Here is a 16,111-nt window from a genome sequence, read left to right as displayed (position 1 = left end):
TGCGCTTTTTAGCGCTGCGAAGAAGAGCCGCAATGGATACCACGACCTCAGTACAGAAAACGAGCGGCCCCAGCCCCTCTCCGGAGGCTCCGACACCCCCCGGCCTCGCCCCTGCGCCATGTTGTGGAGCAGGGTCCCGCCGAGTCGTCTCCTTGCCACGCTCCCCGCGCCCCGTTACTCACCGGCCGCTCCCGGGGAGAGCAGCGGCGGCACCGCCGCCAGACAAAACAGAGCCCAAGGCCACGCAGCTACCGCCGCCGCCATGGCCGGTCACGAACCCTCAGCCAGCAAACGGGAGGGCCGGACAGGCCGACGGGCAAGCTATGACGCCGCCGGTCCCCATTGGCTGCAGTTCTCCCGCCGGGCCCCGCCCCGCCGCCTGGACGCCGTGGACATTCCGGCGACCGCCCGGGGGTCGGAGGGGTCTGTCGTGAAGTGACCTGCCGGGCTGGAGCGATTGAGGAGCGTGGGCTCGGCCCTAGCAGGAGCCGGAGGGCTGGCTGCAGTTCTCCTGTAACCGCGCTGTGGTCTAGAAAAGAGCCTAAAGCGCTCTGCTGGTTGCTGCTGCTTTTGCTCTTCTATGCTTCAGTATGTTTTCTTCTTGAGCATCCCGCCCCTGTGCTCCAGCTCCGTGTGAGAAGCTTCTGTCCACGGCGGCTGGAAGGCAATCTAGATAATCCATGGAGATTCAGTCCATGGAGACAAGTAAGGAAAGACTGCAGCTGTATTTTATTTTTTTTTTCTATAAAGTTTCATATATATGTGTATATATACATATAGAATTTATGAGAAGTTAAATCTAAGTTATCCAAAGCAGATTTTAATTACTGCTCAATTCATAACTGTTAACTACATTGTCTCAGAGAATTCTGACTGTTTCAGAGTCGAGGAGGCAGAGTTTTGATAGTTCGGGCTTCTTGGCTAAGTGCCGTAGCCATTCTGTTGTCAGACTTGGGCAACAGCAAAACAGGAGTCTGAAAAATATAGAACATACAGCATCTTGCAGACCGCTTTTATCCTTTCCCCAGCCTGTCATCCCAGCCGACTTTTTCCTCCAAAGACGATCTGAAAATCACCAAGCTATTCATGACTCCATGGTTTTTACAGCCTCGAGAATCCATAGTAGCTGAGTGCTCTTTAGCTCCAGTATCAAATTCATAAAAGGTCCCAAAAAAAGAAAGCAATGAGGCAATGCCGAAAAACACTGCAGTGAAATATAAGTTTTGCATCCCGGCCATCAGCTGTAGAGTAATTAAATCATATTATGTATTTATGGAGCAAAGCCATAAGGAATAACACTACATTTAGTTACATTTTAATTTGAAGTAAAATTAAAGTTGTTGCTCTAAATGTGAATTCATGAAACTGAAAAGCAGCCAGTATAATCTGACTATAGAAAGAAAATGTCCTTTTTTTTTAATCTTTTTTCTTTTGCTGCTAATATATAACTGTGCTTGCATGCAAGTTGAACAGCTGGGCTTTTCCCCCTGAAAACTGTTACACATACAGCCTTGTTTCTTTCTTTCTTGGCCTTGATTTTTCATCCTTGATTTCATCGTTCCCTGGGTACAAAGCCATCAGCCTATACTAAGTTGTGCATAAGCAACACCTAATGATGGCCACATTATTTTCCACATTCTTATGCTCTCTGTGATCATCTCTGGCTTTAAATACCCTTTCTTTGCTTTTAGTAGGCCTGGCATGAACAACTTTGCTTGAGGATCAGATTTGATTTCTTCCATTAATTCTTCCAAGATATGTTTTCTTTGTGAAAACTTGTCAAGTCAATGTCACTTCTGCCTAAGTACTTAATGTCAGGCCCATAATCACTTACACTGCTAGGACTTGTAGCTCATACTTCCTGAATGTCAGGATTCATCCAGGGAGACAGTTTGAAAGAGGCTCCCAAGGAGCCCTGGAAAAAGCACACAAGTTTATATTTGAGAGATTAACTCATAACCTAATGAGATATTCATCTGTAAAACATCTGTAATTGTTTATAAAGTCACTGGATTCAGCTTAGGCTGAGTAAACAGATAATTTCCAAATATGACAGTTTTCTGAACTTTTGCTTAATATAAATCACCTCCAGTACTGCTTTAAGATAACTGAAAGTAAAGGAAAAACAAACACATCAAAACTTGAAAAATCCAGCGATGAGACAACTGCTTGAGCAGTTATGTCTTAGTAATGGAATCAATAAAACAAAGGTAGACATGGAAGGTCTGTCAACACTGCTGCTGCTTCACAGGTGAACATCTGTCTATGCCTCAGTCAGACCTGTTTTTGGTAGACATTTAAACTGCTTTTAGGATAACAGTTTAGGAGAGATTTTGAAAGTTAAGGATACTGTCCAGTCAGTACCAACGGAGACATTTTCTTCTGCAAACATCAAACCTGAAACAGAAAAAAAAAGAAAGTTTCATCCTGTACGTTTTAAGCAGCAAGAGGTCAAAGCAAAAGCAATAATCTGTAAAGTGTTTTATGTGGAGGGGTGAAAAGTAAGGGAATTCATGTCGTGAACAGCCAAAAATTCTTTCCACATCTAACCAGAAAGAAATCACTCTAGCCTGACAGATGTTCTGACTTAAAATCCAAACAACCCTGCTTCACTGCTTTATCGCTACAGCCAAGGCAGTATAGTGTATTTTTAGAGGGCTGTCATACACGAAAACAGATTTGATCCTGAAGTAGATGCTGGGCAATGTTAATTATTGACTGAATTATCTGTTCTCAATTAAGTGTCTAGCAAAGCAAGCAGTAGTGAGTGACTTTCACGGCACTTGGAAAGTATAGCCTTTCATTTCCCTTGGAGTAGGGGTCTGGAGAAAAACAGCTGAGTCTAGAAGAATTTGGATGTCCTAGTAAAATAAACAAACAAACAAAAAATTAATTTGTTTTAATGCAAAGCCCTTTTATAGTGCAGCTGTTAATGCAAAACCAATCGAACAACACTAAAGGTAGTACTGCGGGGACAGGAAGACGTACAGCTGGGATAAAGTTTCTTGTGAAAGGTTGTTTATGAAGAATGTCTGCAAGAGCTAGGCTGGAATAGAAGCAAGACATTTGTTCAAGAAATTATAAAGATTGCCTTTTCAAACAAACTCAAACCAACTGCCCTCCAGCTTTTGAAGTGGATTTCTCTCATGGAACAGCAAGTAAAACTGCTGCTGTCTCTTCTGTGGAGACACAGGTTGCAAAATGCATGTGAACTTAAACTTGCCAACAAGCACAATTTTGCATTAGCTAAGAAGGGATGTGAAAGCAAGCAAGCAAACAAAATTAGAGCTGGAAATATCTGATAACATGCCACAACACTAAATACACATGAAATGCAACACAAAAATGGCAGTGTAATTTTCCCCAGCATAGGAGATCAACTATGTGAAAAAAGCCACACCATTATTCACCTTCTAAAAATGAGTGTTATGTCGTGAAAAACAGTACTACTTCAATGTTTATTACTTGAAGCACACATTAAGAATTTAATTTAAGCCAGGTTTCAAACAGTCTAAAAAAAACCCATCTGCTTTTAATTTAAAAACAAAAAACACCAAACCTGTGCTGAACATAGCGCCTTTAGCATAAATTATTTCATGGAGTCATTTGAGTTGGAAGGGATCCTTAAAGGCCATCTAGTCCAACTGCCCCGCAATGAACAGGGACATCTGCAGCAAGATGAGGTTGCTCAGAGCCTGGTCCAGCCTGACTTTGAATGTCTACAGGTGACAGAGCTTCCACCACATCCCTAGGTAACCTGTTCCAGTACTTCATTACCCTCTTTTAAAAACAATTTGGAAGTACTTTCAAATTCAGACTGCAACAGCTTCAGAAGAGGAAACAACAAAATGGACATCTCACTATCCGAAACTGGAAAATGGCTGCAGTGACACATTGTTACAAAGGAAGAAAATGTTAATAGCCAAAACTAGATTGTTTTCCTTTTGTGGTAGAACTCAAAAACTACCAAGGTGATCAACAAATTTGGGTTACCTACCCAATTATCTATACTCAGCTACACTGAGAATATCAGTAAGCAAACACTCAGGTGAATGTTATGAGTTTCATTAGTATTGTTCTTCAAGCTTCTTGCATGCAACTACGGCAACAGTAAAGGGAGCAAAGTGTGCAAATTCTCTGCCAAACAGTTGTCTTAACAGAAGAAACAGAAGATTTTGACTTCAAAAGAGAAGACCTAGATCACAGTAACAATACTGTCTGAAGAAGTTTTATAAGCAGAAGTTGTAGAACTTTCTTTTCCTACAATATTGCGTCCTAATTCCTCCTATTCTGAGTGTTTCAAGAACAGGGTAATGCTTTCCTGAAGTACCAGTGATGATACCCACAGCAACCTAAACAGTCTGGAATGGTCTGCATGGAAACCTCTGCAATTATAGGTCTTAGTAGAACAAGCCTTTGTAAGAATGGAAATCAGCAGTTTGACAATATTATTATCTCGGTGATGAGAATAATGGGCTGTGGATAATGGATACTTCAGGTACAAATAGATGGAAATAAGAGGTTCTCCATGAGGGCTCAGGCCTGCCTACTTAAAAATATAAAGACATCTAAGATCTAGTACTCAAAGCAAAACAAATGCAGGAAAATCAGTTTCCTGAGAGAGAAAGGTTTTACTGATCATTCTGGTAACTGTGTAAAATGACCATATCCACAGAAGAAAAAAGAATAAGATAATAAAGTTTCAAAAAGTCTATCTTCTAGGAAGGAGGTGCAAGTCAGATAGTCCATTCCATCACTATGACGTTAGTGGAAGAAAGCTCAGACTGATTAATGTCTGACAGTGTGTAAGAACAGCATCCAACCCTTACCTGAGGCTTATCTCAGGAATGGTGAAGATGGCAACAAATAGGCTCACATATTCTAATAGTGAAGACAAGCTTAATTAGCTCAAATACTCAGTCAAAACAGTAGAAATCAGGATTAAGAAACATGACCTTTGCACCAAACACCAGCTCTTTGTGGTGTGCACTCTATCCCAAGGGCCAGTCACCACACAAGTTAAGCGAAGATCTTCTCAATTTAGGCAAGCACTGTTAGGTAATCCTAACAGAGATCGTAAATCGCCCCATGTAGAGGCAGAGGGTGACCACGTAGTGACAGAGATTAAGCATTATGAACCACAACTTCCATTCACGTGCACTGCTTGTGGGGAAGAGGCAGAAGAGGGTGGATGCATAGAAGCTATGTTTAGTATGTTTTTAATCTGTTATCAGCAGACAATATATATACAAATTATGAGTACATCCATCTCCCTTCATGCCAACTTTGTTTAGCCAGTGATAGACGTTTGTCCTGTTCTTATCTCCAGCTTTCTTTCATCATATTTCCTCCCAGTGTCCTGAGAATAGGGAGTGAGAGAATGGCCTGATGGTGCTGAGCTATCCATGGGCGTTTTTAAGACTTTAGAATTTCTTCCCTTCTTGGAAACATGCAGCCCAAAAGGTCATCAGTATCCTGGCCTGCATATAAAGAGGGGTGGCCAGCAGGGTGATTGTCTTGCTCTGCTCTGCCCTTGTGAGGCCCCAATCAGGAGTACTAGGTCTGTAGCTACCAGCACAAGAACAAGGAGCTGTTAGAGCAGGTTCAGAGAACGCAATGACGATCAGAGGGCTGGAGCACTTCTCCTATGATGAAAGGCTGAGGCTGCTGGGGTGGTTCAGCCTGGAGAAGAGGTGGCCTCATTGTGGCCTTTCAGTACTTAAAGGGTGTTTTAACCTTTTTTTCTTTTCTTTTTTTTAAGATCGAAAGCAACTTTTTACACAGTCTAATAGCGATAGGATAATGGGGAATGGTTTAAAACTACAAGAGGGGAAGTTTAGATTAAATGTTAGGGAAAGATCCTTTATTTAGAGGGTTGTGAGGTACTGGAACAGTTTGCCCAGAGAAGCTATGGATATCCTATGCCTGGAGGTGTTCAAGGCCAGGTTGGATGGCCTGATCAGGGCAAACTGAGCTAGTGGAGGCATCCCTTCCCACAGCAGGGGGGCTGGAACTATATGATTTGTAAGGTCCCTTCGAACCCAACCCATTCTATGATTCTGTGAAAGTTTTTTTTTTTTTTTTTCCCAAGAGGTTATCATTCAACAAACACAAGGGAGACAAAGATTCAATTCTTTAGAATATAAATTGCTAAAATAAATAGTGGCTTGTATTTAACAAAAGCTCTTCAACTACAAATCAGTGTGCAAGGAGAATAATAGTACTTGGCTGGTGCTTGGACAGGTTGGTCACAACAGCTACATCCAGCACTAACCTGAATCCAGTATCCAGGATGGTCCATTTAGATCCAGTACTGGAACTACTATGTTATGTATAATATTGTATTGTGAAGGTGCACTCCTCATGCACACAGTGAGGTTCAAAAGACCTTGTCCTTGGGACTGGTAACAGTCAAGATTTCTCCAGAGACAGTTAACAACCACTATACTGTCTCAAACTGGTTGCTCAGAGAACTGATGACACCTAGTTCAATAGATCACAAAGAATCACAGAATATCAGCGATTGGAAGGGACCTCAAAAGATCATCTAGTCCAACCCGCTTGCCAGGGCAGGAACACCTAGATTAGGTCACCTGGAATGCATCCATGTGGGTTTTGAATGTCTCCAGAGAAGACGACCCCACAACCTCTCTGGGCTGCCTCTTCCAGTGTTCTGTTACCCTCATCGTGAAGTTTTTTCTCATATTTACATGGAACCTCCTATGTTCCAGCTTGCACCCGTTGCCCCACGTCCCCTATCATTAGATGTCACCGAGAAGAGCCTGGTTCCATCCTCTTGACACTCACCCTTTACATATTTATAAACACTACCCCTCAGTCTTCTCCGAGCTAAGGAGACCCAGCTCCCTCAGCCTTTCCTCATAAGGGAGATGCTCCACAACCTTAATCATCTTTGTGGCTCTGCTATGGACTCTCAAGCAGTTCCCCATACTTCTTGAACAGACACAATACTCCAGATGTGGTCTCACCAGGGCAGAGTAGAGGGGGAGGAGAACCTCTCTGGACCTACTAACCACAACCCTCCTAATACATCCCACGGTGCCATTGACCTTCTTGGCCACAAGGGCACAGTGCTGGCTCATGGTCATCCTGCTGTCCACCAGGACCCCCAGGTCCCTTTCCCCTATGCTGCACTCCAGCAGGTCAGTCCCCAACCTATACTGGTAACTGGGGTTGTTCTTGCCCAGATGCAAGACTACACACTTGCATCTGGGTGCATCACCTCTACAGGGTGATGTGTTAATGCCTTGATGACAGATGCACGGTAAGTTATTTTTTTTTTTAATCCATACTAGCTTCGCTAGGATTTAGTCTTAGATTCATTATGCACCCGTCACCCTCTGTTTAACAAACAGTCAAGGATGTTTTGAATCAAGCAATTTTGAATCTTAAATTGCTGTAATCGTTGTTCAAAATACCACATATTGTATCTATTTTATATCAGTAAATACCCTTTCGCCTTCCTCCTATGAGTGAAGTGGGCAGTGCTCTATTCTCCATCCATGACAGGTACGTACAGGCTGCTGTACATCAAGTAAGCTGGCTGCCTTGCATTCCAAGCTGACACCCGGCAGGACAGGTGAACGTATCTTTCATGAAATATATGAAATCAAGCAGATGTTCCTGATGAGCATCAAAATTTGCGAAGCTAGTTTTTATGATCAGCAAAATTATTTAGTAATTCAAACATGAAATAGTGGACTGCGACCATGAAGGTAACATCTGCTTACAGCAACTCCATAAAGATGCTTATGACTGTATGATTTTCTTTTCAATATTGATGTTTATACATCAGATAAATGGCAGACATTGAACCTTTTCCCCTTCCTAAACAAACATTACAAGATGTATAACACTTGTTTAAGTTGTATGTCCACAGCTCTCAGCTCTTGCACTGTTCCATGAGCGTAGATTTTTCACATAACATGACAGTATTATGTGAAATTCATGTTATTTGCCTTATTTAGGCAAGTTTCTTAGGCATTTGAACAAAATGAGTAGAAATCTACGACATCTCTTTCTAATGTCATCATTTAGTTTTCAGAATAGTTGCTCAGGCTCTGTAACAAGTGCCTAGGAAATGTGGATAAACACACAGGTAAGAGGCAGCTTTTACTAAGCCTGTAGCCTCATAGCCTTCACTATCCTAAATGGAACAAATTACTGAAGACTGACATCTTTCCTACTATTCTTCGTTGAACTACTGCTTTGAGTGGGAACTGCCTGCATCCTTTCTCAAGCAGCAACCAAAGTCATTAAGAGCCAACAGTATCCTTAGAAACGAATAGGTTAATACTTCAACTAAAGAAGCTCAGATCTACTGAGCAAGCTAGAATAAAATTAGTTTATAATTTTTCTCCTCCTCAAGAAACACTAGATGATCTTTTTTCCCATTGCTCTCATTCCAGCATATTTTTTAATTTCTGAGCTTACAATGAACTCCATACACATCCTTCTTTGTCCTGTCACCTCCAATGCCTCGTTTCCCAATTTTGCAGGCCCTATGTTTGCACTTTTCTGCCTAATCCTCTTTGTACTCCAGAACCTTTCAAGAAGAGCATGCTCCCCAGTGAAGTTTCAGGTAGCTATTTATCTTCCAGTGGTTTGGACCAGTCGATATTTGGTTAACTAATGCTACTTTAAATAATATATAAAGTGCATTAGCAAGCAACGATCCATTTATTACCCGTCAATATTTTGTCCAGCCAAATACTGCATTCCAATCCAATGCATTGAAAATAATAAAATAGGGAAAAGTTTTTTTTTTTTTTTTTTTTTTTTTTTGTCAAGGAAAAAATTGTCCTTGACTTGGCTTGGTCATTACAGATTTTGGAAGTCATCATCTTCAAATGTAAAGTATACAGTTACCTTGGGTTCTACATGTTTTGCTACCTAGCGGATTTTTTTGCGCTAACTATTCTAAGATTACATACAGAACTTTGAAGGGAGATGAGTTTACTCTATTTTCCAAAGAAGTTTGAGAAATCACAACAAAAACAAACATTAGGTTCGTACAGGGTTTTGTGCTAAATTATTTCAAACACGGTGGTGTTCTTCTTTAGAGACAGCATTAAGTCTTGTAAATAGGCCTTTATTATGCCTTTTTTTAAATTATTTTTTTATTATTATTATTTTAGTTAGGGGATCTTTACGCTCATTTACTACCCACAGGGATTAAAACAACCTGCATTCAGCCTACCTTAAGCAAGAACACTTCCTCTTCCAGGCTCAATTAATTCGATTCATTCTTAAATGTAGGGAACTTACCTACGGTTCTTTCTTTTTTTAGGACGGTGACAAAAAAAAAAAAAAGAGGAAGAGACATCTGATCTGCAGCATGACTATAGTTGGACATTTTACGGACCTTTCAGTGAATAGATCTATAATAGAACAGTGTAAGAAGTAGAAGCACACACATTTATCATCCTACCTCATTCACAGTAGTAGGAGGTTTTGATTTCTAAAGCAGTAAATACCCTCAAGTCTTCCCAAGACATTTTTTTCCATCTTGAACTTTGATGGCAAACCCCAACTCTGCTGAATGACTTGTTTAAGACAGTATGCAGAAGTCATGCATTCAGCAGCTCCTCTCAAATTATCTTGAAACAGCCTCATAAAATGTTTCCTGTTCACAGATTATCAGCTTCCAGGTGTTTTTTTTTCCTTTTTAAACTATGCATAGACCAAAGCAAGACCTAGAAAGACTATGTACATTTTGTCAAATCCTTGCTGCAATGTAAAAATAAAAAAATAAAAAAAATCATGCAAGTCCATATTTCACTCAAGATTAAAAATCACCTGCCAGAAGAACAACTGCTTGCTATCCTGTGTATTTTCATAACATGATTTTAACTTGTGTTTCACGCTTTCAGGATAAGATTCAGAAGCCCGTATTTGATAAAATTAAGCTTGGTAGATGGTAACACCATTATACTATTTTGAAGCCATACATTTCCTCTGCCAGCAGATTTATGAGTGGGACTTTGCATTTTATTATATTTTGGTAGTTCGTAGTGCTAGGTCTTCCTCTGGCAGCTTACAGCATAGAAGCATTTTTTTTCAGCCAAATATATATGTATTTTAATCTCCTGTGAGAGTTTTTAAAGAACATATTTTGATGTGGCTTCTGACTTTCTCTGGACACCTTAAGGATTCCTATTTTGGAGAGATTTTACTGGAAGCTGTACTGATGCCCTGGCAGCGAAGAGGGCAAACCACAGTTTGGGGTGCATTAAACACAACATAGCCAGCTAGTCAAATGAGGCACTGTTTATGGTGCAAGGGAACAGCCCAAAGCTGTGGAAGGAGAGGACTGGGAATTAGGAAGCATTTATTCTCTGCGAGCACATTCAAACACTGAACAGGCTTCCTAGCAAGGTGGTTGACGCCTATGTTCAAGAGCCATGAGAGTAATGGCCCTAGTAATATGCTTTAACTTTTGGTTAACCCTGGGTCAGGCAGGTGGACTACATGGCTGTTGTAGGCCCTTTTCTAACTGAACGGTTCTAATAAAAATAGGTGCACATAACACTGTAGAAGAGCAAGATATCTTAATTTTTGTTGTGATATCAGTTAAATTCAACACACTGATTTTACTAGCTATTCTGCAATGCACTGAGGTTAGCTACTCAAGTCTTAAAATTCTCTTATACATAAATTTAAATGTTAGCTTATTTCTATGTAAACATAAAAATGAAGCAACACTTTATAGGCAGTCATGTTGTTTTACCTAAGAGATCAGAGACACCAACACTGTATTTATCCAAAACGTATTTTAGGATACAAGGAAGACTGGGCACATTATCATCATTCGTATGGCACACATGGGATGGATTGCTTCAGCATTAGCAAACCCCTTCTCATTATTTTCATGGCAGCAGAAATTCCTTCAGAGAAGAGGATTTCACAGGTACCTCACTGTAAATCCACACTTTGCCAGTTCGGAACATACCTGTAATATCTTCCCCTGAAAGACAATTCAAACGTTTTGAGGGGAAAAAATAAAAAAAATATATATGTATACACATTTTCACTCCTTTAATCTCTCTGTTGTAGTGTTAGCACCTAATATAAGCATCCACTCTTCTACTATTGTCCTATTTACAATCCATTGAATGTATACTCTAAAAATACAATACATTTTCAGAAACGTAAGGGGAAATGCAGAGTTTTCTAAGGTTTAAAAAAGTGACAGTCATCTGTACAGGATCATCAAATTTATCATCCAAGAAGTAAAATTTACAAGGCAGTATCCATCCACACAGCTACGTAAAGGGGCAGGTGCTACACTCAAAGCAGCAGACTTGCTAATACAATAAAAAACGGAATATGAAAGTGTTTTGGGGCATGTGATAATACATTTAGTACCACTGAAGCTAAAAATTTAGGATTAGCCATATTCTAGAAACATGTAACTGCAAACCTGGAAAATGTTCTGAAAATATTAAGCATTATATACACGAGGTAAATGTACCTTGGCCTTTTAAGAGGTAATTAGAGTTTAAAGCGACCGATAGTGATTTTTTTTTTTTTTTAAACAAAATGATTAACACCATACAATCATTTCAATGGAACGATATAAACAAGGAACTAACTAAAAGCTGGAATTCATGGCAATCACACTCAGAACTATTACTGAAAATATAATATAGCCTCTTATTTGTTTCACACCTTCATGTTCCCATACAGTCAATGTTTTTATATACAAAGTCTTTCTCAAGGCTACAGGTGAGACCACAGGAGGATGACAGTACGTCATCATGCCTGGAAAGTCAGCTTGATAAACATCTCAGAATTCCAGCTTTCAACATTAGAAGGTCCCTGAAGAACTCCAGCATTCTAACAGCATTATTTTGGGATTTTCAGCATCAGAAAATTTTCAATACTCTTTATTCTACATGTCACTATGCATCCAACTGATCACCGAGGCTTCCAATGCTACTAAAATATCAAACTGATTGAATCCATAAAACTTAAGTGAACATATAATGTACGTATATTTACAATAAACATTTGCATCAGTATTCAAACTGTTTTGGTATATACTTGAAATGATATAAAATTAGTATTTTGAATGCTAAAATATTTTGGTCCCCCTGGATTTCCAAGAGCAGATCCGGTGATAATAAAATCTTAATTTAAAAAATACTTATGTGTACCTGTGTCCATACATATAAGATATGATCTTGCACAGGTAACATTTAAAGTTACGTAATATATACAGACACAGCCTTTGTAAAAGGTGTTCAGTTTTTATAATGTAAAAGAAGAACACAGCATGAAGTTATGGTATCCGAACTGAGGATACATACATATCCATTCAGAATTTTCCTGTACTGCATTCCAATATGAACAACATAGTTGTTCTAAAATAGTATTTGTAATGTCACACAGTATTGAGTGTCCTTCCCATGGCATGATGTTTCTAAATTATGAACTATACCATTTGTATCTACGATAAAGAATCAGGTAAAGCTATGGCAAACGTCAAAATTTAACATTATTTTAAATAGGAAGTCTTTAAAATTAGTATGGAGCAAACAGTAAGTCTTCCTTTGATGCTGATTTGTTCTCTGTAAGTATTTTTCTGCATCTATAGGATACGTTAAAGGGGCATGCCAAATAAGTAGAATGGAGAGTTTAGTTACATTTGGTCATTTTGTTTAAATGGTCATATTTGGAAAACTGGTCATTTGCATAAAGCTGGTTATTTGCATAAAGTTAGTTTAAAATCCCTACGTGAAGTCATTTTGATTTAACTTTGACTGATAGTGTCCTGAAAGCAGTAGTGCCAAAAAGAAACACAACACATAAGTGTGACAATTGTATGAACATTTCAACCCAACTGTTTTCTACTAAGAACTTCTCTTTCATTGTCCTCTTCTCTAAACTCATCCACAATTGTGGCTGAAGAAAGAATTTCATTACATGCAATTCAAACTCTGCCAGTCTATAATTCCCACATAATTTAAACCCATCTCCAAGCAAGCATTAAGAATTTGGAACTGCTCAAGACTTAGCAAACGCTAAGCCCTGGTGGAGACTTTTGCCACCTACATTGCCTTTTCACTAGGATCTGCCCATCTTACTGCTGTTAACAACTGCATATCACAGACAAAGGGGCATAATCTCAGCCATGCTACTATTAGCAGTCACCTTGGCACCCCTATTAGCTTTGTGAAAAACCTTCAAGGAGCTATATGCTGAAAACCAAAAAGAAAGCAGAATTAAGGTTGCTCTGTGTTCCTCGCCTCTCTCTTCTGGGGAGTAAAAGGTTAACTGTTAATTTACATACTAATTACCAGGCACATTTACAAACAGAAATCCTGGTAGGCACTAAGGAAGCTAAAGATCAACTAGACTTTTCCTAGCGCTGCAATTAAAACATATCCTGGAAAGAACAATTTTTAAAAGTTTCTCTACCCTCATCCAGAAGTTGGGTAGGAAGGAATTCAATTTCTAAATAAATTTGTGAAGATGTTGTGATGTCCCTACAATTTCAGGCAAAGTTTGACTAAAGCCAGGCATATTCTTCTGTATTCTTACGATAACACAAGCCACCATAAGCTTTGTTCTTCTAACCCTGAAGAACATTGATGGAGTCCTCTGGTATTTGTATCTAAAGACCTTCAGCTCACTGGTTTCTATAGCTCATCGCTTTCTTTGTATGTGGCACACAAAAAGTATGCACGTAAGATTTACAGGCAGCTTCTAGCTTTCTTGTACAAAAGCCTAAGTAAGTCTCTCTAGTTAGAAGTACACTTCATGCTCATTTAATTGCAAATATTAGTTTTTAAGCCTAAAGACTCCACAGAACTGCACAGAATATATGCTTCTATTATTTAATTTGAAGGGGGAAAATCTCTCTTAAGATCATCTTAATTTTCCTGCTATTTTTCTTAAGTAGATGGGTGCTCCAATATTTCAGAATTACCACAGAAAATAAATCTTAAATTATGACTCATGACTTGACAATTACGAAGTGTGACAGTGGGAAATTAACCAGTTTACACAATTTGAGACTCATACAACGAAGTTGAGTCAGATTTTGGTAAAATTCAAGGTATTCCACAAATTACATACTCACTTGCTGAAATGAGTGTGAATTAAATCTTAGCTAGGGAAAGGAACAGTTCATTCTTGGAAATCAAAAGTACCATGGGCTTTGTACACTTGCTGGTATGCATTAAAAGACTCAAAAGCAGCACTTACTGATATAATACAATCTATTTTAAAGGCAAAGTAGTGTTTTGAAAATATGGAAAAAAAACAGTAATCATGTATATAGTTGCATAATTTATGTTCCCCACTACTGAATGAGGTCAATTTGCAAATAAAGGTAAGCATTCAAAAGACATACAACCTTAATGGGTAGCAAAGCATACTCCAACAGTACATTCAAAATCTGAATCAAAGAACTGTAACAGTGGTTCAGAATACTCAATGTACCAGGCAGGAATAACGTTGCTTAAGAAGCCTTCAATGCACTCTAGAACAATACAGTGACCATTTCAATTTTAAAAGTGATCTTGTTTTCAGTACAGTTTACTAGAAATTAAGACCAGCTATGAACTTTCCAAATACAAAATCATAGGTTAATAAAAGTAAAACTAGTCTACACAATGTTTTATAAGTAACCTCAGAAAGAGGTTCATAGTGCACAGAAAGGACCCAAAGCAACTGCTTAGCACATCCACAGAAATTCTAATAAGTGACGTTCCTATGAAGTATTAAAAGGCAGCAATATCCTTCTGTTCCCCCAGTGAGGTAGAACAATTAACCTTCTTAACACGCCACTCTGGTGCAGATATGGATTTTTACAGTTTTTTTGTTGTGGTTTTTGGTTGCAAATCCAGGATTACATCTTTATCCCCTCCTGTTGACTAAGTTGTGATAGTGTTTTCTTAATACGCAAAGCTGTTAGCCTAGCAGCTCCGTTGGCATACCAGCATTCCCGCATGATTTTTGCCATTACTCGTAATGCCTGCAAAAGAAACACAAATTATTACGTGCATTTCTGTTCCTGGGTAACCTCTGTTCTACCTTAGTCTCTCATAGTACATATTTCTGAAGTCTATTGCTAGAACTGCACTGGCACGTTGTATAAGAAAACTCAAATTCTTGAAGATTTTTTTCCTTTAAATAAGAGAACACTAGTATTATTCAGCACATGCAAAAATATTTTAACAAAATTTAATAGCTTGTCTGTAACTAATTTCTAAACTAAATTTTTACATTAGAAAAAACACACTAATTGTGCTTTAAATCCAAGTAAAAAGCAGCAGTAAAAAAAGCAGAAAGCATTCAACCTTAGCATGGAAGTGCTGTGTAGCTGAGAATGTACTCAAACACTTTCTCAATCATAAAGTGCTTTTCAAAACGTTATTTAAATATACAGCAATTCAGTAATTTTTTATCAGGTACTTTCCTCAAATTTGAACTTTACAATATTCTGAAAGCTTGGAGTGTTTTTATCCCTCAAAAGTCTATTTTTTGAAATTTGTAAATGCTACTATCAAGTCACAAAGTCACAAAAATCATGATGAAAAAGTGATAGATATACAAGATTTTACACTCAAGCTGTATGACAAGAAATTGCTAAGTAGATTTGCAAGATTTGAATGACAGCATTTAAAAAAATATAAAAATTTAGTAGCCCACGGGTGTGTAATTGCCTTTCTCTCCAAGCTGCACTCTGTTGCCTAATGTTTCTTGTCAGGCCTTCGGATATATATTAACTTCACACACTCCTCAACCCAATCACCTCTTCCATCTAATGGATATCACATCACATCGAACTCTTACTCCTGTTATAGCCTCCTGCAGTTATTTCTCCTATGCTCTGGCCCTGGCAAGCAGTGACTACCAGAGTAACAAACTCATTCCAGAATCAGACGAGCACATCTGCAGAGAGGCACAATCATGAGCACACATACCTCAGTTTTAGACTTCTAGTTTATACGCTTCTCAGCTTCCTATTAACTGTATTTGTATTTCAGTAATTGCAAACAGTACAAATTCTGAGAGAAAGTATTAAGGCCATCACAGTTTTGGATGAATATTCATAAAGACATTTACTATTTTGGTCAGT

The 16,111-nt window shown here is 38.8% G+C and overlaps 2 protein-coding genes and 1 long non-coding RNA gene across 8 annotated transcripts in view; 1 reads left to right on the top strand and 2 right to left on the bottom strand.

Moving 5' to 3' along the window:
* RECK (reversion inducing cysteine rich protein with kazal motifs) overlaps positions 1-414 on the bottom strand; it is a 63,716-nt gene extending 63,302 nt beyond the window's left edge. For 3 of the 4 annotated variants that reach the window (XM_046924064.1, XM_025147618.3, XM_418897.8), the window contains exon 1: positions 183-282. Coding sequence is in view for 3 of the 4 variants with exons in the window: in XM_025147618.3 (XP_025003386.2) it covers positions 183-264 (82 nt within the window). In the remaining variant the exon portion in view is untranslated. Of the gene's footprint in view, positions 1-182 lie in introns of all 4 variants that reach the window. The other variant, NM_001396526.1, reaches the window with a different exon arrangement.
* Positions 400-11,575, top strand: LOC121109825. The gene is made up of 2 exons (XR_005857859.2): positions 400-705; positions 9,311-11,575. It is a non-coding gene; the product is annotated as an uncharacterized LOC121109825 (long non-coding RNA).
* TGFBR1 (transforming growth factor beta receptor 1) overlaps positions 10,726-16,111 on the bottom strand; it is a 36,554-nt gene continuing 31,168 nt past the window's right edge. For 2 of the 3 annotated variants that reach the window (XM_046917260.1, XM_046917261.1), the window contains one exon: positions 11,036-15,004. In XM_046917260.1, the coding sequence (XP_046773216.1) occupies positions 14,879-15,004 (126 nt within the window). In that variant the 3' untranslated portion in view covers positions 11,036-14,878. Of the gene's footprint in view, positions 15,005-16,111 lie in introns of all 3 variants that reach the window. The other variant, NM_204246.2, reaches the window with a different exon arrangement.

The sequence above is a fragment of the Gallus gallus genome, chromosome 2 (genome assembly GCF_016699485.2).
Source record: "Gallus gallus isolate bGalGal1 chromosome 2, bGalGal1.mat.broiler.GRCg7b, whole genome shotgun sequence".
Taxonomy (NCBI): domain Eukaryota; kingdom Metazoa; phylum Chordata; class Aves; order Galliformes; family Phasianidae; genus Gallus; species Gallus gallus.
This window is presented reverse-complemented; position numbering and strand designations above follow the sequence as displayed.